Below are 24,058 nucleotides of genomic sequence, written 5' to 3'. Positions count from 1 at the left end.
GCAAGCCCCCCTAAAGCAGAACCCCCTCAAAAAAAAAAAAAAAAAAAAAAATTCCAGCCCCTGCAGCTTGCAAATCATCCCTGACCCGTGTGTATGAGCCCAGGATCCTGATGGAAGGAGGAAAGAGGATTGCAGAGTGATCTAGCCCCAATGTTTTGGTGGTGAGGGCACTTCCCCTCTCTTTCTGATGTGCCCTGTGGCATTTAAAAAAAAAAAGATTCAAGATAAAATAGAAAATCTTAATTTTCCTCTATGAGGTGATTTCAAAAATTTCGTAGAAAATGAAACTAAAATACAAGTTTATTTTGGTACAAAAATGTTAAAATCCATGTGTAATTTTTTTCTTAGATACTATTTACCAACCTTTTCAAGGCCTTTCATATTTATTTAAGAAATTGAATTTTTGTTATTTAAACAGTCTTCTTACAAAGAAACCTGTAGTGCTAGGTGGTTTTCCTGTCAAATACTTGAAGAAGAAACACCATTATTATCCAAAAGCTTCCAGTAATTAGAGAAAAAAGAAACATTTTCAACTTAGTTATGAAGTCGGCATGAGCACAACACCAAGACTTGACAGAAAAGAAAGGTATAGGCCATATTCCTTATGAATGCAGGTGGAAAATTCTCCACAAAATGCAGATGGTCCCAAGTAACTATCACTCAACTTACAGTTGTTTGGTTTTATGATCTGCAAAAGCTGTGGGCAGCCGGCTGGAGCTGTCCTTTGAATTCTGAGTTTTGATCTTTCCCAGGCTAGTGATAGGCAGAACAGACTCTCGTGACGCTGGGCAGTGGATAGCCGGCCTCTCCGGTTTCCACTTTCAGCACAGTATTCAATAAACCACAAGGCCGATTCAACACTTTATTAGATCATGGGCTTTGTATTCTGTGATTGTGCCTAAATTGTGTAGGCTAATAAAAGTGTTCTGAAAACGTTTAAGGTAGACTAGGCTAAGCTGTAATGTTGGGTATGATAAGTGGAGTAAGTTCATTTTCTTGTTTGTTTGCTTGCTATAGAGAGCATGTGCTCGTCAGAAAGAAATGCAGAGTGAGAGAGAGAAGTCATTTCCCAGGGGGCATGCATACATAAGCCCTTCTCTTGGGATTTTGGTCACATACACACAGAAACCTAAAGTGCTTTTCAAGCTGCCTGGGCATGTGGCATTCAGACGTCCTAGTCTCCATGCCATTTGTTGGGAGAGGACACACTCACCAATGTGGTGTGATCCAGCTACCCTTTTCCTCGCATTTCTCCATCCCATCAGGATTTTAGGCACGCATACACACATGCCAAAATGTTTCTCAAGCTACCAAGACCAGGTTTGAACCATAGTCAGTTCTGTGGGATCCAGCTCCCTGTGCACAGCACTCAGTCACTGTGCTATGGGGACAGCCCTAAAGGCATTTTAACTTGCAGTATTTTATGACGTGTTTATCAAAATGTAGACCCATCATAAGTCAAGGATCATGTGGGTCCAGTAAACAAATCTAGCAATATATTAGAACAGTAATACATCAGCACCAAGCGGGCTTTGCTCCAGGAAACAAGGTTGGTTTCACATTCAAAACCCAGTAAACATAATCGAACATAATTCACCATACTTAAAGGCTCCTTCAGAAATCCAGGTCCGTGCTTTCGGTTTGGACACTGAGGTTTGTGATCACGTAGTTGAGAGGAGGGTTGGATTTGTGCCAGGTATTACTGATAGAATACTTACTAACGGATTGAATGTAAGAATAAGGGAAAGGCAAGAATCAAGGAACGCTTTCAATCCTTTCTTCAGAGCAATCGAGTGGATGGAAGTGCTGGTTACTGAGAAAAGAAAACTGGGAAGAACAGAAATGAGGTGGAAGAGAAAAAGCCCTGTTTTTGCCATATTTTGACTGAAATGTCCTATCCCGCGGCATCGTCAGCAGTTGGAGATATTCTTGGGTGGTTAAAGATGAACACTAAGGTGTATGCCATTCAGATAGTCTGTTAAGTAACAAGTCATCTAATGCGAGCTTCAAAGAAGGAAAGGGTCTGAAACCTAACCCAAAAAGAAGGGCAACAGGTAGGAACCAGGTGAGTATAGTTTCAGACTGTGTTCATAAAGGAAGGCCTGTTCCATCCAGGATGATAAAGGACAATAAGATTTTTTTTTTAAGTTTATTTTATTTCTTCCATGAACTGGAGAGACAGGCATTCTCAACAGGGCCTTGTCATGCTGCAAAGCCCCTTTCTCAGCCCAGCTCTTCTGGGTCTTGGGTGCCTGTGGTTCAGGTGTCTGAGCCTGAACCTGCCATTGGCCCTGTGGCTTCCAGCACTGCAGATCAGTGGGCTACCACCTACAGCAGTGGGGATGGGCCATAATGAGATTTTTAATAGGCAGAGAGATAAAGGATTTCAATTAGAGAGAAAGGTACGGGGGAAAATATACAGTCCCTGGGCCAGCAGGTGTTGTGGAGGTTAAAACACTGGATCCCACATGGCCAACTGAGCAGTTCAAGTCCTGGACCTCAGTGACTTGAAAAGCATGCCAAATATCTGTGCGCGCGTGGCCGAAACTCCAAGAGGAGACGAGGAGAAGGGATTATGGCATGGCTATCCCCTGGGATGGTGGTGGTGGTGATGGTGGTAGTGATTTCTCACTTTCCCTCTCTGGTGAGAGCACGTGCCCTATTGCAAAAATAAACAAATAAATAAAATAAAAATTACAATCCCTATTTTTGCTCTTCTTCCAAATAGGCACTAAGTTAGTCTTCAAGCAAACAATTTTTAGGGAAAAAGAAAATATAGACCTATTTTAGAAAACATTACTTCCTTGCATTGACTTCTTCATATTTCTTGAATACTAGTTAGTAAGTTGAGACTGACCTTCAGACAGAGTATATCTGGTTTCCACAGTCTACTCCCTGTAGGTGCCACAGGGTGATGCGAGTTCAACCATTTTCTTCTGAGAGAGAACACTTGGAATCATTCCGTTTCAAAGATATTGCTGAAGACCTGAAAACCAAACAGCCACAGGAAATTCTGGCACCCTCACGGATGAAATGAACACACAGAAAAGAATCTTACTTTGATTTATCTTTTCAAAGATATGTGCCATTATTTATTTCTCGACAGGGATGAAATGAGTTTTTTTTTTTTTAACACAAGAAATAGGTGCAAAAAACTTTAGAACTCTAAATAAATACAAAGGAGCATTTTCCCTCAGCAGCATAAAAGTATATCAAATATATATTATTGAATATTTCAGCCCTAAATCCATGCAGGCAAATGATTTTACCTCTGAAGCGTTCTGACTTCCTGTTTGCTGAATTCTTCTGGAACTTACTGCTCTCAAATATTCCCTCAATTTGCTTCAGTACTGAGAATTTAAACTTGTCAAAAGAATTCTATGTGGTAGCTACATATGTCAAAGTTTATTAAAAAGGAATGTTAGTATGAATTTTGAGTCTCTGAATAATATCTAAGCAGGAGAGTAATCCTGCCATTTCTGAAAACTTTGTATCAAAAATCTTAAAAAATAAAATGCCAGAGACCAATAGGTGTTATGATGATTAAGGTGCTAGACTCTAACATGGCCAACAGTGGTTCGAGTCCTGGACCTTGCAGTTTGCTTTCTTACTTTCCCTCTTTCTCTCTCTGTCTCTCTCTGGTGAGTGCATGTTTCCTGTGGCCAATTTTAAATAATAATGATGATGATAAATAAAATTAAATTGTTATTTTTAAAATATATAAAATAAAATAAAATAAAATAAATAAAATGCCTAACTGGCCCAGTGACCTGATGGTTGAGAACAGGATACCACATGGCTGACTGTACTTAAATTCAGGCCCCCCAGGGCCAGCAGGTGGCATGGTGGTGAAGGGCACTGGACTCCCACATGGTCAACCATGGTTCAAATCCTGAACATGAAGTTTCCTTTCTCACTTTCTCTCTCTCTCTCTCTCTTTCTCTCACTCTGTCCCTCTTTGGTAAATTAAAATAATAAATAGATAAAGTTAAATAAAATAATTTTTTAAAAAATTCAGGCCCCAGTGGCTTGAGAAACACACTTGGGATGTGTCTACGTGTACCCCAAATCCCAACAAAATGGAGAAATGGAGGAGGAAGTATTCCAGCATGACCACACCCCAATGTGGGGGGTGCTTTCTGTGTGTGTGTGCGTTGTGTGTCTGTCTCTCTCTTGTGAGTATACAGGCCCTCTGGCAATAAATAAACAAAATAAAATACCACAGACAGTCTGATCCTCTTTCACTTTTTTTTTTTTTTGAGAGATTTTTGCTATAGGGCACATGCACATGCCAGAAAGACAGAGAGAAACAGAGAGGCAAAAAGTGAGAAATCACCCCCGAGGGGAGATGGCCACGCTGCAATCCCTTCTCCTCAATCCTCTTCTCAGGATCTTGGGCATGCATGCACATGCTCCTGGTGTGAGTTTAAGCCACGGGGTCTGAGACTCGAACTGAGGTCGACTACATGGGAGTCCAGCGACATAGCCCTTACACCAACTGCCGGTCCCTCACTTTTTAAACCGCCATTAATATCAATTGATTTTAAAAAATGAGACTTGGGATCAATCAATTAGGGAAACTTCTGTCTAGAAGGAAATGTTTGAACAGCCTCAGTGGCACAGGCAGTAGCTAATGGAATTGTAGTGCTGGAAGCCACATAACCAACCATGAGTTTAACCCCCAAGTCAAACTGCAAACATGCCTGGTCTTCGGGCCTACGATCCTGATGAGCTGGAGGGCTTGAGAGAGCCAACTGAGTCGTGACCAGACCCTGTCAGGGGTGCCTGTCTCTTGCCACCACCAGTCCCTCAACCTTGCACATGCTCTCTCCCTCATACTAAACTTGTAAAAAGAAGAAGAAAAATAAAGGAAAAGGGCAGTTCTCTAGCACAATAATTTTTCATCTAGAAGAAGTGTCAGATGCCGCACCATGTATTTTGAGGACTAAGCCCTCAATTCAGCACTGTGTGTATTGTGACAGATGAGATTTTTAAAATAGAGTGGCAAACGGGAGGAATCTGGTGCTGAATGTGCAGCTTTCAGTCTGGTGGGGAAGAGCAAGGTGACCAAATGGTTGTGATGCACAAACTTGACCTGGGCTAATGATGTCCATTAAGCAATATAGCTTACTGTGGTTACTAAATAGGTGTTTTAAAATACATTTTTTAATTTCAATAAAAGCAATTTAGCTTTAATAAATCAAAATTTAAAAATGTTAAGAGAACTTTGCTTAATACTTAAAGCCAGGAAACAGGTTAGGATTCTGTTTGAATAGTAGGTACATAGACCTGTCCACAACTTGAGAAAAGACAAAATTCCTTAACACTGGAAAACAAGACATAGAAGGTCAGTAATCTTTTAGTCAAAAGTCATAAAATTCTATTTCACCAGTTCAAATTCATGTACTTTATCTTCCGTTGTAGTCCGATCTCTCCATTTAAATTCTGGAAGATAACGTTCAACTCTGGACTTGCCTCTACTATTAAACTGGCCATTTTCATAGCTGTTTTAGAACTCTTTTCTGTGTGTCTGACTTTAGTTTTCTGGGGATAGTACTCTCTTCAGAACTTCTTGGAGAGCTGGTCTGGTGTTGGTAAATTCTTTCAGGTTTTGTTTATCTGAAAATGTTCTTGTTTTCTCTTCTCATGTGAAAGATAATCTTGCTGGATATAGTATTCTTGCTTGAAATTGTTTTTCACTCAACACTTCAAATATATTTTCCCATTCTTTCCTTGCTCACATTGTTTCCAATGAAAAGTCCGCTGTTAGCCTGATGGGATATCCTTTGTAGGCAACTTGACATTTTTCTCTTGACAGTCTGAATATCTTGTCTTTGTCTGTGGTTTTAGTCAATCTGGCTATAATGTGTCTTGGAGATCTTCTTGGGTTGATCCTATTTGGGGTCCTTTGTATTTCTTGGGTCTGGATCTTTGAATGCCTCCCTAGGTTTAGGAAGTTATCTTGCAGGTTTTCATGGAATAGATTGTTAATGCCCTTATTAGTCTCTTCACCTTCTGGGATACTGATTATCTGGATGTTTGAACATTTAATGGCATCTAATATTTCTCATATATTATTATCATTTGTGGGGGCTATTTTCTCAAGCTTCATGGTTGATTTTACTAGTTCAACGATCCTGTCTTCTACATCTGAGATTTGATTTTCTGTATGATCTAGTCTGCTTTTAATACTTTCAAAGGAGGTTTTGATTTCTTATATTATATCCTTCATCTCCAATAGTTCCATTTGATTCTTTTTTATGGTTGTATTTCCTCTTTCAGCTCTTGCAAGAATTTCCTCACTTTGAACTCATCGACTTTTTTCTGCTGGTGTTCATTGTCTCTCTTCTCTTTCATCTCTGTTAGTTTTGTCACTATGAATACTCTAAATTCTTTATCAGATAGTTCCATTAGTTCCATTGTACTGTCTGTGGATGAAGGGCAGTTATTCTTTTCCCTTGGGGGTGAAGTATTTTCTTGGTTTTGCATATTTCTGGTGCCCCTGTGGTAATTTCTTTCTTTCTTTCTTTCTTTCTTTCTTTCTTTCTTTTTCTTTCTTTTTTTTTTTTTTGAGAGTTTTTTTGTTGTTGTTGTTTTTGCTATAGTGTGCGTGTGGTCCCCAGACAGAGAGACAGAAAGTGAGAAATCACCCCCCCCAGGGGGGAAGGCCACGCTGCAATCCCTTCTCCTTTGTTCTCCTCTTGGGATCTTGGGCACGTACGCACACGCGCCTGGCGTGAGTTTTAAGTCACCGGGTCCAGGACGCGAACCGCAGTCAACTATGTGGGAGTCCAGCAACATAGCCATTACGCTAGCTGCTTGTCCCAGCCCCTGTGGTAATTTCTAGTTACCTGATGGGGTATTCGTTTCATCCTAATTTTTAGAAGATCACTCTGAGCGATCAGAGGCCCACAGGAGGATGTGGTCTGCAAACTCCTGGGCATCGCGTTGTTCTCCCTTTGTGTAACAGATTCAGTGGGAGTTGAGGGATATGAGGTCCCAAATAGTACTTGGATTTTTGCAACTTTTAACTTAGACTTGTTTAGACACTCAGTGGGTGAAGGTTGAACAGCAAAGTGATAAGGTAAAAGAAAAAGGATAAGAAAACAGAAAAAGCAAAAGAAAAAAAGAGAAAAACAGAAAAAACAAGCAAACAAAATATTTATGTGTTAATTTAAAAAAAACAAAAAGTGAAAACTGCATGGCAAAAGTCATTAGATCTCAGCTCTCATGGTGGACTGTCTTCTGGCTTGCCATTTGCCTAGATGGGAGGGGCAAAGGAGAGGAGATTATTACCAAGATAAAGGAGGATTTCAGAGCCAAGAAAAAAACTTAACCTTAAAAAAATTTTTTTTAATTAAAAAATGAAAAGAAAGAGACAGAGAGAGACAGAGAGAAGATACAGGGGCTCAAGAGGAAATTCTCAGCAGAACATCTTCATTGCCTTATCTCTGAAATCACTAGATCTCAGCTCTCAAGGAGGACTCGATTATTACCAAGATAAAGGAGGATTTCAGAGCCAAGAAAAAAACTTAACCTTAAAAAAATTTTTTTTAATTAAAAAATGAAAAGAAAGAGACAGAGAGAGACAGAGAGAAGATACAGGGGCTCAAGAGGAAATTCTCAGCAGAACATCTTCATTGCCTTATCTCTGAAATCACTAGATCTCAGCTCTCAAGGAGGACTCAGTCTTGTTCTTTCTTTCTTTCTTTTTTTTTTTTTTGGAGAGGTTTTTTCTACAGGGCGTGTGCGCTCACCAGAAAGACAGAGAGAGACAGAGAGATGGAGAGACAGAAAGCGAGAAATCACCCTCCAGGGGGATGGCCACGCCGCAATCCCTTCTCCTCCATTTTCCTCGGGATCTTCGGCACGCACACACACGCGCCTGGCATGAGTTTAAGCCACCAAGTCTGGGACTTGAACTGTGGTTGACTACATGGGAGTTCAGCAACATAGCCATTATGCTAACTGCTGGTCCTTCAGTTTTCTTCTTTTTAGTGCTTAGTTTTATTTAAAATATCAGGGACCAATGGATGGCATGGTGGTTAAGGTGCTGGATACTCCCACATGACCGACCACAGTTTGAGTTCCAGACCTGGTGGCTTACTTTCTCTCTCTCTCTCTGGTAAAATTTTTTAAAAAAGAAAAATAAGTGAATAAATAAATAAAATTAAAATAAAGCATTGTCTGGTTTTATAACCTGAGGGCTAGAGATAAGAATTTTATCATGGGGTTCTTAATCCATTGCTTTTTCCTTTATTTTATTTTAGTTTTTGCCTTAGGGCATGTGTTCTTCCCAGAGAGAGGAATGAAGAGAGAGAGAGAGAGAGAGAGGGAAAGTGAGAAATCACTCCTCAGGGGAGATGGTCATGCCACAATCTCTTCTCCTCCATTCTTCATTTGTGATACAGAAACACACACACATATGTGCCTGGCATGATTTTCAAGCCACTAGGGTTGGGGACTCAAACCATGTAGTCAGCCATGTGGGATCCAGCACCTTAACTTCCACGCCACCTACAGGTTCAAATTTTTCCTTTAATCAGTAAGTCAAAAGACCATTCTGGTTCATTGGCACAATAATGCAAACCTTTTTTTTTTTTAAAGAGGTTTTTGCTATAGGGCGCGTGCGCTCGCCAGACAGACATATACAGACAGAGAGATAGAAAGTGAGAAATCACTCCCCAGGGAGGATGGCCATGCCACAATCCCTTCTCCTCTGTTTTCTTGGGATCGTGGGCACGCACACACACGTGCCCAGCATGAGTTTTAAGCCACCGGGTCCGGGACTCGAACCGCGGTCAACTACATGGGAGTCCAGCGACATAGCCATTATGCTAACTGCTGGTCCCAATAATGTCAAACTTATCAATACTGTGTATCATACTCTTCATCCATACAGTAAAACCAGCGTTAGAGATAGGAAAATTTACTTTTCCATTTAGTATGGGAGGTATTCTTAGAGCAAATATTTCACATAGATTTCTAAGCAAGTGAATTAATGAGTTGCTTATAGATATGATCAATAACTTATTCTTCAAGGGTTACTCTCCTCACAGGTATCGACTATGAAGTCATCTGTAAAGATAGCACAGGTGTTAATTGGGTGTTGTTATATCATGGAATAAAGCTTCCAACATCAGCTCTCATACTAGAAGACGTGAGAAGGCGCTTTTCTCACATTACAGAAAAGTGTTCAGATAGCATTGACATGGTCGTACATATTCTAAAACACTGGGTTCAGTAAATAAACTGTCACCAATCCACACGGAGGTAAGTGCATACTTCAAAATAATTATGGCAATTTGACAGAGTAATTTTGTCTGTGGAATCTAGTAAATTTTTTTGGAGACATTTTTTGCTATAGGGCAAGTATACTCACTAGAGCGACAGAGACAGAGAGCCAAAAATGGCTCCCCTGGGGGGAAGGCCACACCGCAGTCCCTTCTCCCCCTTTCTCATTTGACACTTTAGGCATGCAAGCACATGCGTCCAGTGTGAGCTTTAAGCCACCATGTCTGAGACTATAACCTTGGTTGACTATGTGGGAGTCCAGCAACATAACCATTATGCCATCTGCTGGTCTCAGAACCTAATAATTTTTGAAAGCTGCTATTTTTGTCATTTACATTTTTCTAGTAATTTGATTTTTAACCTTATTGAGTGTAATTTTCATACCCTCAAGTTTCAGCAAATTCAGCCATCCATGTCATCACCCACAAGGCCTAATAGAGAATATGCTCTTTGCCCCACGAAAGTCCTGTGCTCAATATATTAATAGAAAAGTCACACCCCGACTGCAAGCTCCTCACCCCGGTCCCTGCCTTGTCCATTTGAACTTGCCTGCCCACCCGCACCCACCATGGCCGACATTCAACACCTGCAAGGAAGATGGCGCCTGGTGGACAGCAAAAGCTTTGATGAATACATGAAGGAACTAGGTTTGAGAAGAGCTCTGTGAAAAATGGGTGCAATGGCCAAACCAGATTGTATTATCACTTGTGATGGGAAGAACCTCACCGTAAAAACTGAGAGCACTGTAAAAACAACACAGTTTTCTTGTACCGTGGGAGAAAAGTTTGAAGAAACTAGAGGTGATGGCAGAAAAACTCAGACTGTCTGTGACTTGAAGGACGGTGCGTTGGTTCAATTCCCGAAAGTCAGGGTCGGCTCGTGAAAAGTTGTTAAACATGCTCAATGTGAAATGTCAACCCTCACTCTAAACTTTCCCTGTTGAGAGCATCAAATGAAGACTTCATTGGGTTTTATAGTGGCTTTCTGATTTTGGTAGTCCATGGAAGAAGGGAGTTTGAAAGTTGTTGTATACTGTTAATGATTGTCTGCCCATGTCCTGCCTGAAATACCATGATTGTTTATGAAAAGTATCTTTAATAAAGCTGGATACAGTTTGAAAAAAAAAAAAAAGAATGGGATGGGAGGGACCAGCAGTTAGCATAATGGCTATGTCGCTAGACTCCCACGTAGTCGACCGCAGTTCATGTCCCGGACCCGGTGGCTTAAAACTCATGCGGGGCGCGTGTGCACGCGTGCCCAAGATCCCTAGAGGAGAATGGAGGAGGAGGGATTGCAGCGTGTCCATCCCCCTTGGGGGGTGATTTCTCGCTTTCTGTCTCTCTGTCTCTTTCTGTCTGTCTGGCGAGCGCACGCGCCTTATAGCAAAAACCTCTCTGAAAAAAAAAAAAAAGAATGGGATGGGAAAGAAAGCACAATAACAAGAAAACTGCAAGATGGAAAATTAGTGGCGGACTGTATCATGAAATGTCACCTGTACTTGAGTCTATGAAAAAAGTAGAATAAAAATTCCATCATCATTTCAGACAGGAATTAGCTTGAAAATGAACAAGCTCAGCTCAATGAGCAAATCTCCATACTACTTTTTTTTCATTACTGTGTTCAATTACCTTTATTGCAAACATTTTACATGCAACTATTTCCAAGTGTTGATTTCATTAGGATCATCCCTTTGGTTAGTAAATAAATGTGTTTGTGCTAATAAGTAAAAAAATAAAAATAAATAAAAAGAAAAAGAAAAGAAAAAAAAGAAAAATCCCATCCCACCCCCAGCCCTAGGTAACCATTGTTGTGTTTTCTGTCCTTAAGATGTGTCTTTTCTAGAGCTATTGTTCATGCCCCCCTTCTTTTTTCTGCCGAATATTTCCATTTACGGGTATTCATGATGTGCTTATTCAGTCACCTGTTTGCAGGCTTAGGCCATTATGAATAAAGCTGCTATATGACATCAGCATGCAAGTTTTTCAGTGGATATGTTTCCTCTTGGGTAAGAGTGGAACTTTGGCATAGCAACGACAGTACGTTTAAATTTTCCAAATAGTATGTCGTTTTACCTCGTCAGCAGCAATGATTTCCCCTTGGTCCATGTCGCTGCCAGTATTTGATGCTCTGAGTCTTTTAACTGTGATGGGTTTTTGGAGGTACTAAATTTGACTTCGTTTCCTGGTAACTGATAATGCTAGTTTTTCATATGCTTATGGGTCATTGTATATCTTCCCGTATGAAGTGTCTGTTCAAACCGTTTTGAGCTCAGCAAGTTCCTTATATATTTTGATATACTTCAGATATTCTATATCTTATCGTCTAAAGATGTGTGGGTTGAAAATATTTCTTCCAATCTGTGCCTTGCCTTCTCATATTTTCTTAATAGTGTCTTTCAAAGAACAGAGGGTTAAAAGAATATTTTTTTTGATGAAGTCTAGTTCACTCTTAAAAAAATGATTTTGCTTCTTTAATATCTTACGTAAGAAGTCTTTCTACCCCAAGGTCGTAACATTTTTTTAAGTTTTAGTTTTAGCTTGTATGTTCAGGTGTGTGATCAATTTAGAGTTAATTTCTAATGCGTGGCATGAGGAAACGGTTGAGGTTCATTTTTCTCCATAAATAGATCACTGTTCTAGTATCTGCTGGAACAAACATCCTTTTCCTATTATTTGGCACCTTTGCTTAAAATCAATTAGCCATTCATGTGTGGGTGGGTCTATTTCTAGATTCTATTCTGTCCATTGATCTCTGTCTACCCTTATTTAAATATTACATTTTTTCTGACATAATAATTGTACATATTTATGGACTATAGTGTGATTTTTCAATACCGATTACAGGGTGTAAGGAGCAAATCATGGAAATTAGTATATCCATTACTTCAAACTTCAAACATTTGTTTCTTTGTGTTAGGTGAATTCAAATCCTCTTGTCAAGCTATCTTTTTTTTTTCTTTTCTTTCTTTTTTTTTTTTTAAAGAGAGTTTTTTTGCTAAAAGGTGCCTGTGCTTGCTGGAGAGACAGAGACAGAAAGCGAGAAATCACCCCTGGGGGGAAGACCACTCTGCAATCTCCTCGCCTCCATTCTCCTCTCAAGATCTTGGGCACACTCGTTCACGTGCCTAACACGAGTTTAAGCTGCGAGATCCGGGACTCAAACCGCAGTAGACTACGTGGGACTCCAGCAACATAACCATTATACCATCTGCTTGTCCCTCTTTGAGCTATCTTGGAGTATACAATAAATTATTACCCACCCTGCTGTGCTATAGCACTCTATAATTTACTCTAATTGTAATTTCGTATTCATTAATCAATACCTCCTACCACTCCCCACAACTATTTTTCCTAGCCTTTGGGAACTACTATGCTACTTGTCACTTATAGTGAAATCAAGTTTTTAAATTTTTATTTATTTTTAACGAATTATTTACTTTGTTATTATTTTTATTTGACCAGAGAGAGAGAGAGAGAAAGGGGAAGTGAGAAAGTAAGCTGCTGGTCTGGGACTTGAACCATGGTCGACCACGTGGGATTACAACAACTTAACACTGTGCCACCTGCTAGCCCTGAGATCAATTTTTTTTAGCATCCACAAGTGAAAACGTGACAACTCATCTTGATTACTATAGCCTTATACAGCAAAGCTATATACTTATACATAGTGCAAGTTCTCCAATTCTTTTTACTTTTTCAAAAATCTTGTGGCTATTCAGGTCATCTCCATTTATAAATAAATTTTATAATCAGCCCGTCTACAAAAATAATTGCCAGAATCTTGATTGGAATTGCACTGTTAAAGGCTCAACTTAGTGGTAACTCACATTTACAAAATTCGTTTAGTAAAGTAAAATTTACATTTACAAAATTAAGTCTTCCAATCCACTATTATAGGTGTACCTCTCCACTTCCACTTTATTAATCTCTGAGCATGTTCTGCAGTTTTCCTTGGCTAGGTCTTGTACAAATTTTATTTGTCTCTATTTATATCACATTAATATTATTGTAAATTTTAATCTCTAATTATTAGTAGTTAGCATGTAGAAATAAAATTGAGTTTCGGATCAGATATTATCTTGCTAAGTTCATTTGTTAATTCTAGTACCATTTTCCATTTTTTTTTTTAGGATTTTCAACATGCATCTCTGCAAAGTTGTCTTACAACGTGCATGCTTTTTCTTGCCTTATTTCACATTTTTAAAAAAATTTCTAGTACAATGCTGAATAAAAATGGAGACAGCGGGCATCTCTGCCTTTTCTCAAGTCTTACAAGGGTACAAACCCTGATAAACACTAATTAATGCATTTATAAGAGGCTTTTGCTATAGGGCACGTGTGCTTGCTGGAGAGATGAGACAGTGAGAAGGAGAGTGAGAGATCACTCCCCAGTGGGGATGGCCACACCACAATCCCTTCTCCTCCTGGCATCTTGGGCACCCAGGCACATGCACCTGGCATGATTTTCAAGTCACTGAGTCCAGTACTCAAACCATAGTTGGCATGTAAGGGTCCAGCAATGTAACCACTATGCCATCTGCTGGCTCCCACTAAATGTACTTTTCCATGAATACCTTTCATCAGGCTAAGCAAGTTCTCTTTTAGTTTGCTAAAGTTTTATCACAAATGACCGTTGAGTCTTATCATATACTTTGTAACTGTTGAAATGATCCTGTCTGTACTTTGCTATCTGGCAAACTGTACTGATTTAAAAATATTTTATAGTAATTCCTTTCCTTAAAAGAAGACATTGTGGTAAAACATAGGTAAAATTTATTGTATCAGCCATAGTTAGGTACAGTCGTCTTTTTTTTTTTTTTTTTAATAAAAAAAGGTTTTTGCCTTGGGAACCAGCAGTTAGTGTAATGGCTATGTCGCTGGACTCCCACGTAGTCGACCGTGGTTCGCGTCTCGGACCCGGTGGCTTAAAACTCAGGCCAGGCGCGTGTGCGTGCGTGCCCAACATCCCGAGAGGAGAATGGAGAAGGGATTGCGGCGTGACCATCCCCCCTGGAGAGTGATTTCTTGCTTCTTGCTGTCTCTCTGTCTCTGTCTGGCGAGCGCACACGCCCTATAGCGAAAACCTCTCAAAAAAAAAAAAAAAGGTTTTTTGCCTTAAGGTACATACACTAGCTAGAGACAGACAGAAACAGAGAGAGGAAAAGTGAGAAATCATCCCCCGAGGAGAGGGCCATGCTGCAATCCCTTCTCCATTCTCCTCCTGGGATCTTGGGCATGCACACATACGTCCGGTGTGATTTCAAAGCCACTGGGTCCCTGGACCCAGCCATGTGGGAGTCCAGCGATGTAACTGCTACGCCATCTGCTGGCCCCAAGGACAGTTCAGTCTTAAGTACATTCATTGTTGTGGAACCAATCTGCAAGCTTTTTTTTTTTTTTTTTTTTTGGAAAAAAAAAAACTCTAGGGCCCGGACGTTGGCGGCTCTAGGGACCAGCAGTTAGCGTAATGGCTATGTCGCTGGACTCCCATGTAGTCGACCGCGTTCAAGTCCTGGACCCGGTAGCTTAAATTCATGCTGGGCGCGTGTGCATGCATGCCCAAGATCCCGAGAGAATGGAGAAGGGGTTGTGGCATGGCCATCCCCCCTGGGGGGGGTGATTTCTCGCTTTCTGTCTCTCTGTCTCTCTGTCTTTCTGGAGAGCATACGCGCCCTATAGCAAAAACCTCTCTAGAAAAAGAAGAAAAAACAAAGAAACTCTATGTCCATTTTCTCCCTGCTACCAATGATTTATCTTACAAATGTTTGCTTGTGGAAAATCTGAAATATAAAAGTGGACCTTCACTACAAAAAGTTTTTTTAAAGCAGTGTTCTAGAACAGTCTATTTTTTGTAAAATGCTTTAATATATTTTTTGACTATTTTCCCCTATTTTTTATACATTCTGACATTTATACTTTTTTAAGTTCTCTGGTTCTTTATTTACACTTACTCATTTTCTTTTTTATTTTAAGTAATTCTTTCATTTAATTTTATTTATTAATTTAAATTTGGGTCAGAGAGAAAGAGAGAGCCAAAGTGAGAAGGCAAGCTGACAGATCTGGGACTCTGACCACGGTTGGCCACGTGGGAGGCCAGCGCCCTTAACCACAGCGCCACCTGCTGGCCCCGTAAAAAGCCTCTTTAGGGCCAGCATGGTGGTGGTCAGAAGGGAACTGAACTGCAGTGCTGAAAGCCACATGGTTGACATGGGTTCTAATGCCTTGGTCCATGTGAAAACATGCTAGGCACGTGTGTGTGGCCCAATATCCTGAAAAGCTGATATGAGGAAATCAGGGTACTTTTTTCTCTTTTTCTTGTGCATGTGCATAGGCTATTATAAATAAGAAATTTAAAATGCATTTTAACATTACTTTACTTATTAATTAAACTTTAAAGGCCACACACACACACACACACACCACACACATTCACAAATTAGTCTTGGGAGAGCATATATACCTTACTAGTATCTTACCTGATGATTTTCATCATTTCAAACTAGAAAAAATTATAGACTGCCTCTTTTAGATGCAATTTATCCCACTTGTACTTAATATTCGGTTGTTGGGAAAGTCAGGATGCATAGAAAACAGGAAAATGTGTTATGATTTTTCCAGCAATCTAATATTTTATTTAAGTATGTCAGTCAAAGTTTCATTATTGCTTGACCACAAAAAAAGGGCACAAACTAAGTCAGCCAACAGCATGGTGTTTAAGGCAAATGGATCCTACATGGCTGGGTGTGCAGTTCAAGTCTTAGACCTGGTGGCTTAAGAAAAATGCCAGAAATGTTTGGCCAAAATTGTGCTTTCTCACTGTTTCCTCTCCAGTGAGTGCATGTACCTTAGCAAAATTACTACCCCCTCAAAAAAAACTATGGGTCAACTTCAAAAATTCTGCACCAAAACAAACTCATACTTTAATTCTACTTTTCACTAATTTGTGGAAGTACCCTGGTATGCAGAAATCATATGTACAATATATTAGAAGTGAACTTTCACATTTTCATTAACCAAATATTCTAGGAATTTGAGAATTTTTTTTCAGAAAAAAAAACTTAAACAACACAGAACCATTCTATATAATAGTTTTATTTTTCTCATTTTACTATTTTTACATTTTATGCACAAATATTATTTATCTGAGTAAAAATAGAAAATAACTGTTTTATGTAAAATTACAAAAAAAATAAAAACCACAAAGAAATACATAATTGTTATTGTGACAGTATAAGTGTCTTTATTTAAAGAGTAAAAATGTATGCAAAAATCCTCATCCCTTTTACAAAAGATTGAGAATATTTTTTTCCTGGCTGCAAGTGAAATATTGAAGTATCAATAACTTTACACCCTTCAGATCTGAAGACATTATGTTAGTCATAGGTTTATTTTGCAATTATGAATTTTAAAACATTTTTGTGCTATTTCAAAGATATACTAGTTCTTTTTAAAAGGCAGTAGCATAAAATGATGAATATGGAAAACAGCAGACCTCACCAAAAATATCTGGCAGCAAAATCCTTAAAAAAAAAATATCATACTTGAGTATCACCATCAACCATGGGAGAAAACAACTTAAATAATTTTTCCTAATTAACTGACATGGATTGATAAAAAAATGAGTGTGTGGTCAGTCAGTTCACAGGAGAACCAACTACACATAGCAATTCTGCCCAATTTGTTTGATTTTTTTGATGCCAACACAAATTTTTAAGAATTCAGGCTAGCAAGATATAGATAAAAGTTGACTCAAAGAAAAGCTCACATGGAAAACAAGTTTTAAAACAAAAGTGAACATTTCATAATTCCTGTACTTACAGGGTACAAAAGACAACTAATAATTTTATGTCTTCCTTCGAATATATTCTAATTTCTATTAAAAAAAAAAACAGAGCAAAGGCTGAATAGTATGCATTATATATTTTCTTTAGTGACACAAATTACCTTTTAGTGGAAGAAGACTATCTGGCTTCCTTATAACCGTACCCTCAACAAGGACAGTACAAATATTTTATATATGTTTAGACAAAGTAATGAAAGTTTCTTGAATCAACTGGAAATATTAGTCATATTACTTCACTTATATGATAGTGCATAAAATGATGGGAAAGAGAAATGAAGATATTAAAAAAAATAAAGCATTTGATCATGTATGAGAGCTGTGTTCAAATGATGAAAAGTAAAATAAAAACTTGTAAAAGAAGAAAACAGATTTGGGAATGCTTCAAAAAGCAAAGAAACAATAGTACTGATTTTGGGGATCTGCAAGAAATGTGAGTGGTTCCTTGCCTTAAAAACAATACATATAATCAAGACATAAGGAAAAGTGGGTTATCTTGGCTAAAGCTGTAACATAATGTCTCCCCGGAAGCATTTTAAATCTGAAAGTAGAGTCTTAAAACTGTGGTAATGTTCTGGAAAAGTATACTTGATTATCTTTTAAAAACTGTAAGCAACTGTCAATTCCCTAGGCTGAAAGAGGATGGTACAAAGCCTCCTTTAACTATAAACTTGTTATCTGAAGCTAGAGCATCTATGTATTATTGCATATTGTTATTCCACTCAGATATTTTTACAATCACAGTGCCAAAATTGTCACTAACAATATTTTGTCACTGTGCTCTGTTCACTAAAAAAATGAAAAGAAGTTATGAATGTTACTCTTTTTGGGTACCTACTGGAGAATCTTAAAGGGTTTAATACAATTAATATAAATGAACTGACAGTACATGTTGAAGTCATAAAGCATACTTAGAAGTATGATTTAAGTTTAACAGGAAAGGAGATCAGAGATCGCTGCTCTCTCCTCTTTGTAAGACCCCTGCCCTGTAATTCATCCCAAACCACTATGTAGTACTGGGAGTGGCACTGCCAAGTGTCCCCTTCCTATATTACCACGGCCCTTTCCCCCTAGTTAGACAAAGTGTTAACTAGTTCTTATAAAGCTGTTTTAAGTGATGAGGGAGAAGGTGTACAAGTCTGAGAATATATATTCTCAAATATGAGAGGATTAAAAACTATCTGCCAGTCTCTCATATCATGATTTGTGTATAATACCTTGAAACAAACAAAAAGGAAGAAAAAAAGACAATTCTAGTCATTTCTATTTAATGCTAGCTCATGGTAAGGAATTTCATATATATAAGAATTAATTTTAGCTTTTTAAATGAGTTATTTAATCATTTTCCTTTTAATATTTCTATACCTTCATATCTATGTATATGTGCATATATATATAAAAAGAGGTCAGCTGGACATGTATATAGGTATTCATATACATATACACACATATAATATTCAAATGGAAAAAAATGAAAGGGTTAGTTGTGTTTTAAAGAGAAGACTGCCTATAATGGAGGTCGAAACATTTTTTTAAAGCTATCTGCAAGTAATTTACTACTGTCTGGAAAGGTAAAGTACTGCTGACTTAGACTTCCTCAGAAACAGGAATATATATAAGCTGTTTTGCATTACAAACCGGCTCCATAGGGTAATTTAAGAAAGAAAAGAAAAGAAAAGAAAGTCATACCGAACCAAAACAAACTTTTATTTTCTGGCTGAGGTATACCTTTTTCAGTTTTTTTAAATCTCTGACAGTAAAAAACAGAGATCCATCTCAGAATTTCTGTAATAGCTGGTTTATTAGAATTAAATGCCTCTCTCAAAATAATTTAAATTCTTGGCCTGACATTATGAAAATCCTTAAAACTGGCTTGATTTAAGCCAGATTTAGACCTGGATGTCCTCCTTCAGCACACACTGCTCTTTTGCCAAGCCAACTTATCATCTTTTGCTTGCAAATATATAAATTATTTTAATAACCTGATACCCTTAGTTTAGTAATTTCTTAGTATTATAATTTTATTTGCTATGAACATTTTAGCTCTGCTTGATTAGATGAAACAGGCACACATGCTTTAGCTAAGAAATCCCATTTCTGGATCTATGTAAAGCAACATCTAAAGCAGCAGAGAAGTAAAACAGTTGTATTTTCAAAAATAGTTAAGCCAGACTGTTTCCTGGAGACACTTCATTTATTTTTCATCTTCAGATGCTACTGGCTATTTTTGGTAGGGCTAGACATTAATACTGACCAGTTTAGCTTTCCTGACTGTTAACAAAGTATCCCACAATGAACCTGCCTCAAGTTGCAGACACTGTGGTGATCTTTTGACATACATATTCTAAAATATATGCTTCAAAGTAAAAAGATCCAAATTCACAAGAGTATGAAATATTTATAAAAAAATCATGCATCAGATTGTACAGTCTAGAAATAAAAGGAGATTCAAATTCAGTAATAAAGGTAAGAGCAGTATTTGCTCTAAATATTTAAGAAAGACCTTGGACTCCCAGAAGGTCCTGAGGCTCAATTATCCTTTTCTGTCTGCAGAGAAGCAGTGGCCAGGGCTACTGCTGTGACGGGCTGGGCAATTCCATGGAGTTGCATCTTTGCAAGTTTCTTCTGTTCACATTCTGTAACCAAACGGTTCAACTCTGCTGCACTGTATCCAATCAGAGTCTTCAAGTCACAGACAAACTTATACACAAATCTCTTGCCTTGAACTTTACAAATCATGTCCCCATCATAATAATACCTTTAAAAAGAGAAAAACACTTTAAGATTACATAAAAAATAAAGAATTCAGACTTCTTACAATGCTTCACAGACTTTTCCTTAAGAGGAAGCCTGGTAGTATACTGACCAACCCCAATGGCAATTAGCACTGAAGTTAATAGAGGATATTTCATGTTATTACCCAAGGAAACTTCAAAACATTACTAAAATTTCAATGCTCAGGATTCTAAAATCTTATATGCTAAACTTTCCAAGTACCTTTGGCTTACTTGAGAGTGCATTAATGAAAAGACCTATACACAGGAATGTGTGTCATGTTTTCCCTAATTACAGAACAACAAAAAGTATAATAGTTATGTTTGACTCCCCAGAAAGAGAGAATGCACTGGGCAGTCTTGTATTTTCTGTTGTGTCAATCACATTAATTCTGAATTTGAACTCCTGCCCATAAACCACCAGTTGCTTGTCATCCAGTTCAAAATGCTGGAGGCATTTCAATTTCTGAAGAAAATCTCCACACCAACATATAAGGCTGACACAAACAGGCACTTAGGAAAAAGGGAAATTGGTTTTCTATTTCTAGGAGGAAAATGTAATTGGTATAATGTTATGTTTCTTGGTAAGAGATGATAGGAAAGAATATACACACACATTTTAATTTTATTGAATACTTGCTTTGATCTAGCAGATGCACCACAGAATGGTATACAATAGCACTCAATGCATTTGTTTCCTCCCTAAAATGAAGACAGGAGAAAGGTATGCAGTACCTGTATTTTCATGGATATGATTTCCCTCACTCCTTTTCATTTTTTTCTCGAAATTTTTATTTAAATATTTTTATTGTGAAATGTTTCATACAAACAGAAAGGACACAATAGTGAACTCAGCGGTTTAGTCCAAAGTGTACATCACCTGGTAACTATGGCTCAGGCCAACACCTAGAGTCTCCCGAGTCCTCAATCATTCCCAGCCCCTACTCTCACTCTAAAAGGAAACCATGAGCTTGTTTTCTCATAGCACTTTCAGTTTTTCCTTATATTTTTGCCACTCAAATGTACATCTCTAAATGCTGTGATTCACTTTTCCTGGTTTTTCCAGCTTTATTGAGGTCTTCACACAGTATGTAGTCTTTTGGGTCTGGTTCCTCTCGTCAATCATTATGTTTGTGAAATCCCGATCACTGTTTACAGCAGTAATCTTCACGTAAGCACAATATTCTTTCATATGGCTATACCACAACTGATTTATTTACTCTACTGCTGATACGTATTTGATGGCTTCTGGGTTCTAGATGTTATAAATAAGCTGCTATGAGCATACGGACATATAAGCACATTTCTATTAGATTCACATGGGGGTTTCAAAAAGTTCATGGAAATGCATATTCTGATGAAAGTATGCACCAAATTTACTTTGTATCAAAATAAACGCATACTTTACCTACATTGTTCCATGAATTTTTTAAAGTCCCCTTGTACTTAGGAGAGCAACTTCTGATTACAATTATAATTTGTTTCTACCACAAGTGCAGAGGCATTGCTCCACATCCTCACTGACATGTGGTAGCGGCAATATTTTCAATTTCAGCAGTTCTGGTGAGTGAGTTACATCATTTTAATGTGGCTTTAAATTGCATTTCCAATTAAGGTTGTACACCTTTGGATATTTATTTTTTCCACCTGTTCATTAGTGAGAGTTCTTTTTGGGGGGATGTTTTTGCTACAGAGCACGTGCACTTGCCAGAAAGACAGAGAGACAGAAAGTGAAAAATCACCCCTGGGGGGATGGCCACACCTCAATCCCTTCTCCTCTCGGGATTTTGGGCACGCACGCACACGCGCCTGACGTGAGTTTAAGCAGGCCCGCAACTTGAACTGCAGTCGACTACATGGGAGTCCAGCGACATAGCCATTACGCCAACTGCTGGTCCTCACTGTTAAGATTTCTTTGAGGGGCTGGCAGGTGGCACAATGATTGGGAGTGCTGGACTCCCCACATGGCCAACCACAGTTTGAGTCCCGGACCTGGTGGCTTGCTTTCTCACTTTTTCTCTCTCTCACTCTATCCATCTCTGGTCAAATTAAAATAAATAAAGTTCAATAAAGTAATTCTTAAATAAAAAAAGTTCTTTAAACATTCCACATATAAGTCTTATGTTACATTAAGTGTAGCTTGCCTTTTACTCTCTTAATGACAGCTGTTGATTATCAGAAGTACTTAATTATTTTTTAATTGCCAGAAGGTATATACTCTTGCCAGAGAGAAACAGAAAACCAGAGAGAAAATGACCATGCCCCACCGAGGGCATGGTCAATGCCACAAGCCCCTTTCCCTTCATTTGTCCTTTCCATCAGGATTTGGGAAATGCATGCATACGTGTTTGTGTTTTTTAAGCTCCTGGGACTGGGATTTAGACCATGGTTGGTCACGTGGGATCCAGCTCCTGTAACCACAAGGCTATATGGCTAGAACCTAAAGTTCTTGATTTAAATGTAGTCCAATTTACTGATTTCTTCCTTTAGAGTTAGTCCTTTTGACTCTATTTAAATGTCTTACCACATGAAGTCATGGAGGTATCTCTAGGTGTTTCTTACTTAATTTCTTACAATTTGAGCTATAATCAGTATGGAACTTAATTTTGGCATGGTATGAGGAAGGTGAACAACTTTTCCAGATCAATGGTCTATTACCCTAGCATTGCTGATTGAAAGTAGTGCTTTTCCTTTTTTGGGGGGAGAGGTTTTATTTTTTGCTGTAGGGCGCATGCACATGCCAGAAAGACAGAGAGAGACAGAGAGACAGAAAGCGAAAAATCACTCCCCATGGGGGATGGCCACACCGCAATCCCTTCTCCTCCATTCTCCTCTCGGGATCTTGGGCACGCATGCACACACACCCGGCGTGAGTTTAACCACTGGGTCCGGAACTTGAACTGCGGTGGACTACATGGGAGTCCAGTGACACAGCCATTACACTAACTGCTGGTCCCGAAAGTAGTGCTTTTCTTCACATCTTTTCTCCCCACTGCCAATTTCTTTAAATAAAATGTTTATACTGGGTTGTCAGAAAAGTCATGAAGCATTTTTGCATAGAAAAATACGTCATGACAGAATATTCCGACGACCCAATATATTCTTGATTTAATTGTCTTGATTTAATTGGGGATCCCTATTATACTCTACAGTTCATTTATCCTTGAGCAGATAACAAACTGTCTTAGTATTAAAGTTTTAAAGTAGGTCTCAAGACAGTATAGAACAAGTCTTGATACTTGGCAAAGTGTATGAGACTGAAAAGTGATATGTACACTGAAAACTAGCATTTTATTAGTTTCTTACAAATTCTAAAGGAAATAAAAGGTAATTCACAGGAAAAAAAACATGGCAAAATAGTACTTACATGGCTATATGTACATGAGTACTGCTCTAACTCAAATGACCACACAATTACGTTAGGATGAGAGGACAGAACAGGTGCAGGGAGAGTTTGTGTGTGTGGTAGTGAGAGCTAAACCATTCAGTGTAAAATTCATAGTGGCTAAATGAAACATGAAGCGACAGTGAGGGCATGTTACTTAGAAATACAGAGAAAGGTAAGCTGCAGATCAACTTAACTGTATTCACTCTTCCCTGAAAGTAGACACGACTCCATAATATTCCTATTTACAAGTCCTCCTTCTTGGATACTTAAATGTACACACTGAATTTCCATCACTATAGTAATTTATGTTCCCAAATTTCACGCTACCTATAAAAAATCACAAAGAATTTTATTCTATTCTATTCTAATTCTATTCTAATTTTTTCAGTATAAAGGTTAACATTAAGATTTAGGCAGACTGTGAAAGAAAGAAACAGAAAAATAGGTCAATAATTTTCATCTAATTATAAAAATAGAAGACCATAACTTCCTATTTGCTAAAATTTAGTAAATTCACCTATGTAAATGACAGCATTTTATCTGTTATACCAATGGTAAAAAAAAAAAAAAATTATAATAATTTATTTAATTCCAGTTATTATTATTATTATTATTTTAATTTGACCAGAGAGAGACAGAGAGAGAGAGAAAAGGAAAGTGAGAAAGCAAGCTGCCAGGTCCTGGACTCGAACCACAGTTGGCCATATGGGAATCCAGCACCCATATTCACCATGCCACCTGCCAGCCCCACAAATGGTAAAAA

The 24,058-nt window shown here is 38.3% G+C and overlaps 1 protein-coding gene and 1 pseudogene across 9 annotated transcripts in view; one reads left to right on the top strand and one right to left on the bottom strand.

Moving 5' to 3' along the window:
- Positions 1-9,862: 9,862 nt before the first annotated feature.
- Positions 9,863-11,231, top strand: LOC102495773 (fatty acid-binding protein 5 pseudogene; annotated as a pseudogene).
- Positions 11,232-17,167: 5,936 nt separating this feature from the next.
- The window catches only part of GABPA (GA binding protein transcription factor subunit alpha), a 46,821-nt gene continuing 39,930 nt past the window's right edge, over positions 17,168-24,058 (bottom strand). For 8 of the 9 annotated variants that reach the window (XM_006157698.3, XM_006157690.3, XM_006157692.3 and 5 more), the window contains exon 10: positions 17,168-19,891. In XM_006157698.3, coding sequence (XP_006157760.1) covers positions 19,663-19,891 — 229 coding nt within the window. In that variant the 3' untranslated portion in view covers positions 17,168-19,662. Of the gene's footprint in view, positions 19,892-20,547; positions 20,610-24,058 lie in introns of all 9 variants that reach the window. The other variant, XM_027775369.1, reaches the window with a different exon arrangement.

Source organism: Tupaia chinensis, unplaced genomic scaffold (genome assembly GCF_000334495.1).
Source record: "Tupaia chinensis unplaced genomic scaffold, TupChi_1.0 Scaffold000557_1, whole genome shotgun sequence".
Classification (NCBI taxonomy): Eukaryota; Metazoa; Chordata; class Mammalia; order Scandentia; family Tupaiidae; genus Tupaia; species Tupaia belangeri.
This window is presented reverse-complemented; position numbering and strand designations above follow the sequence as displayed.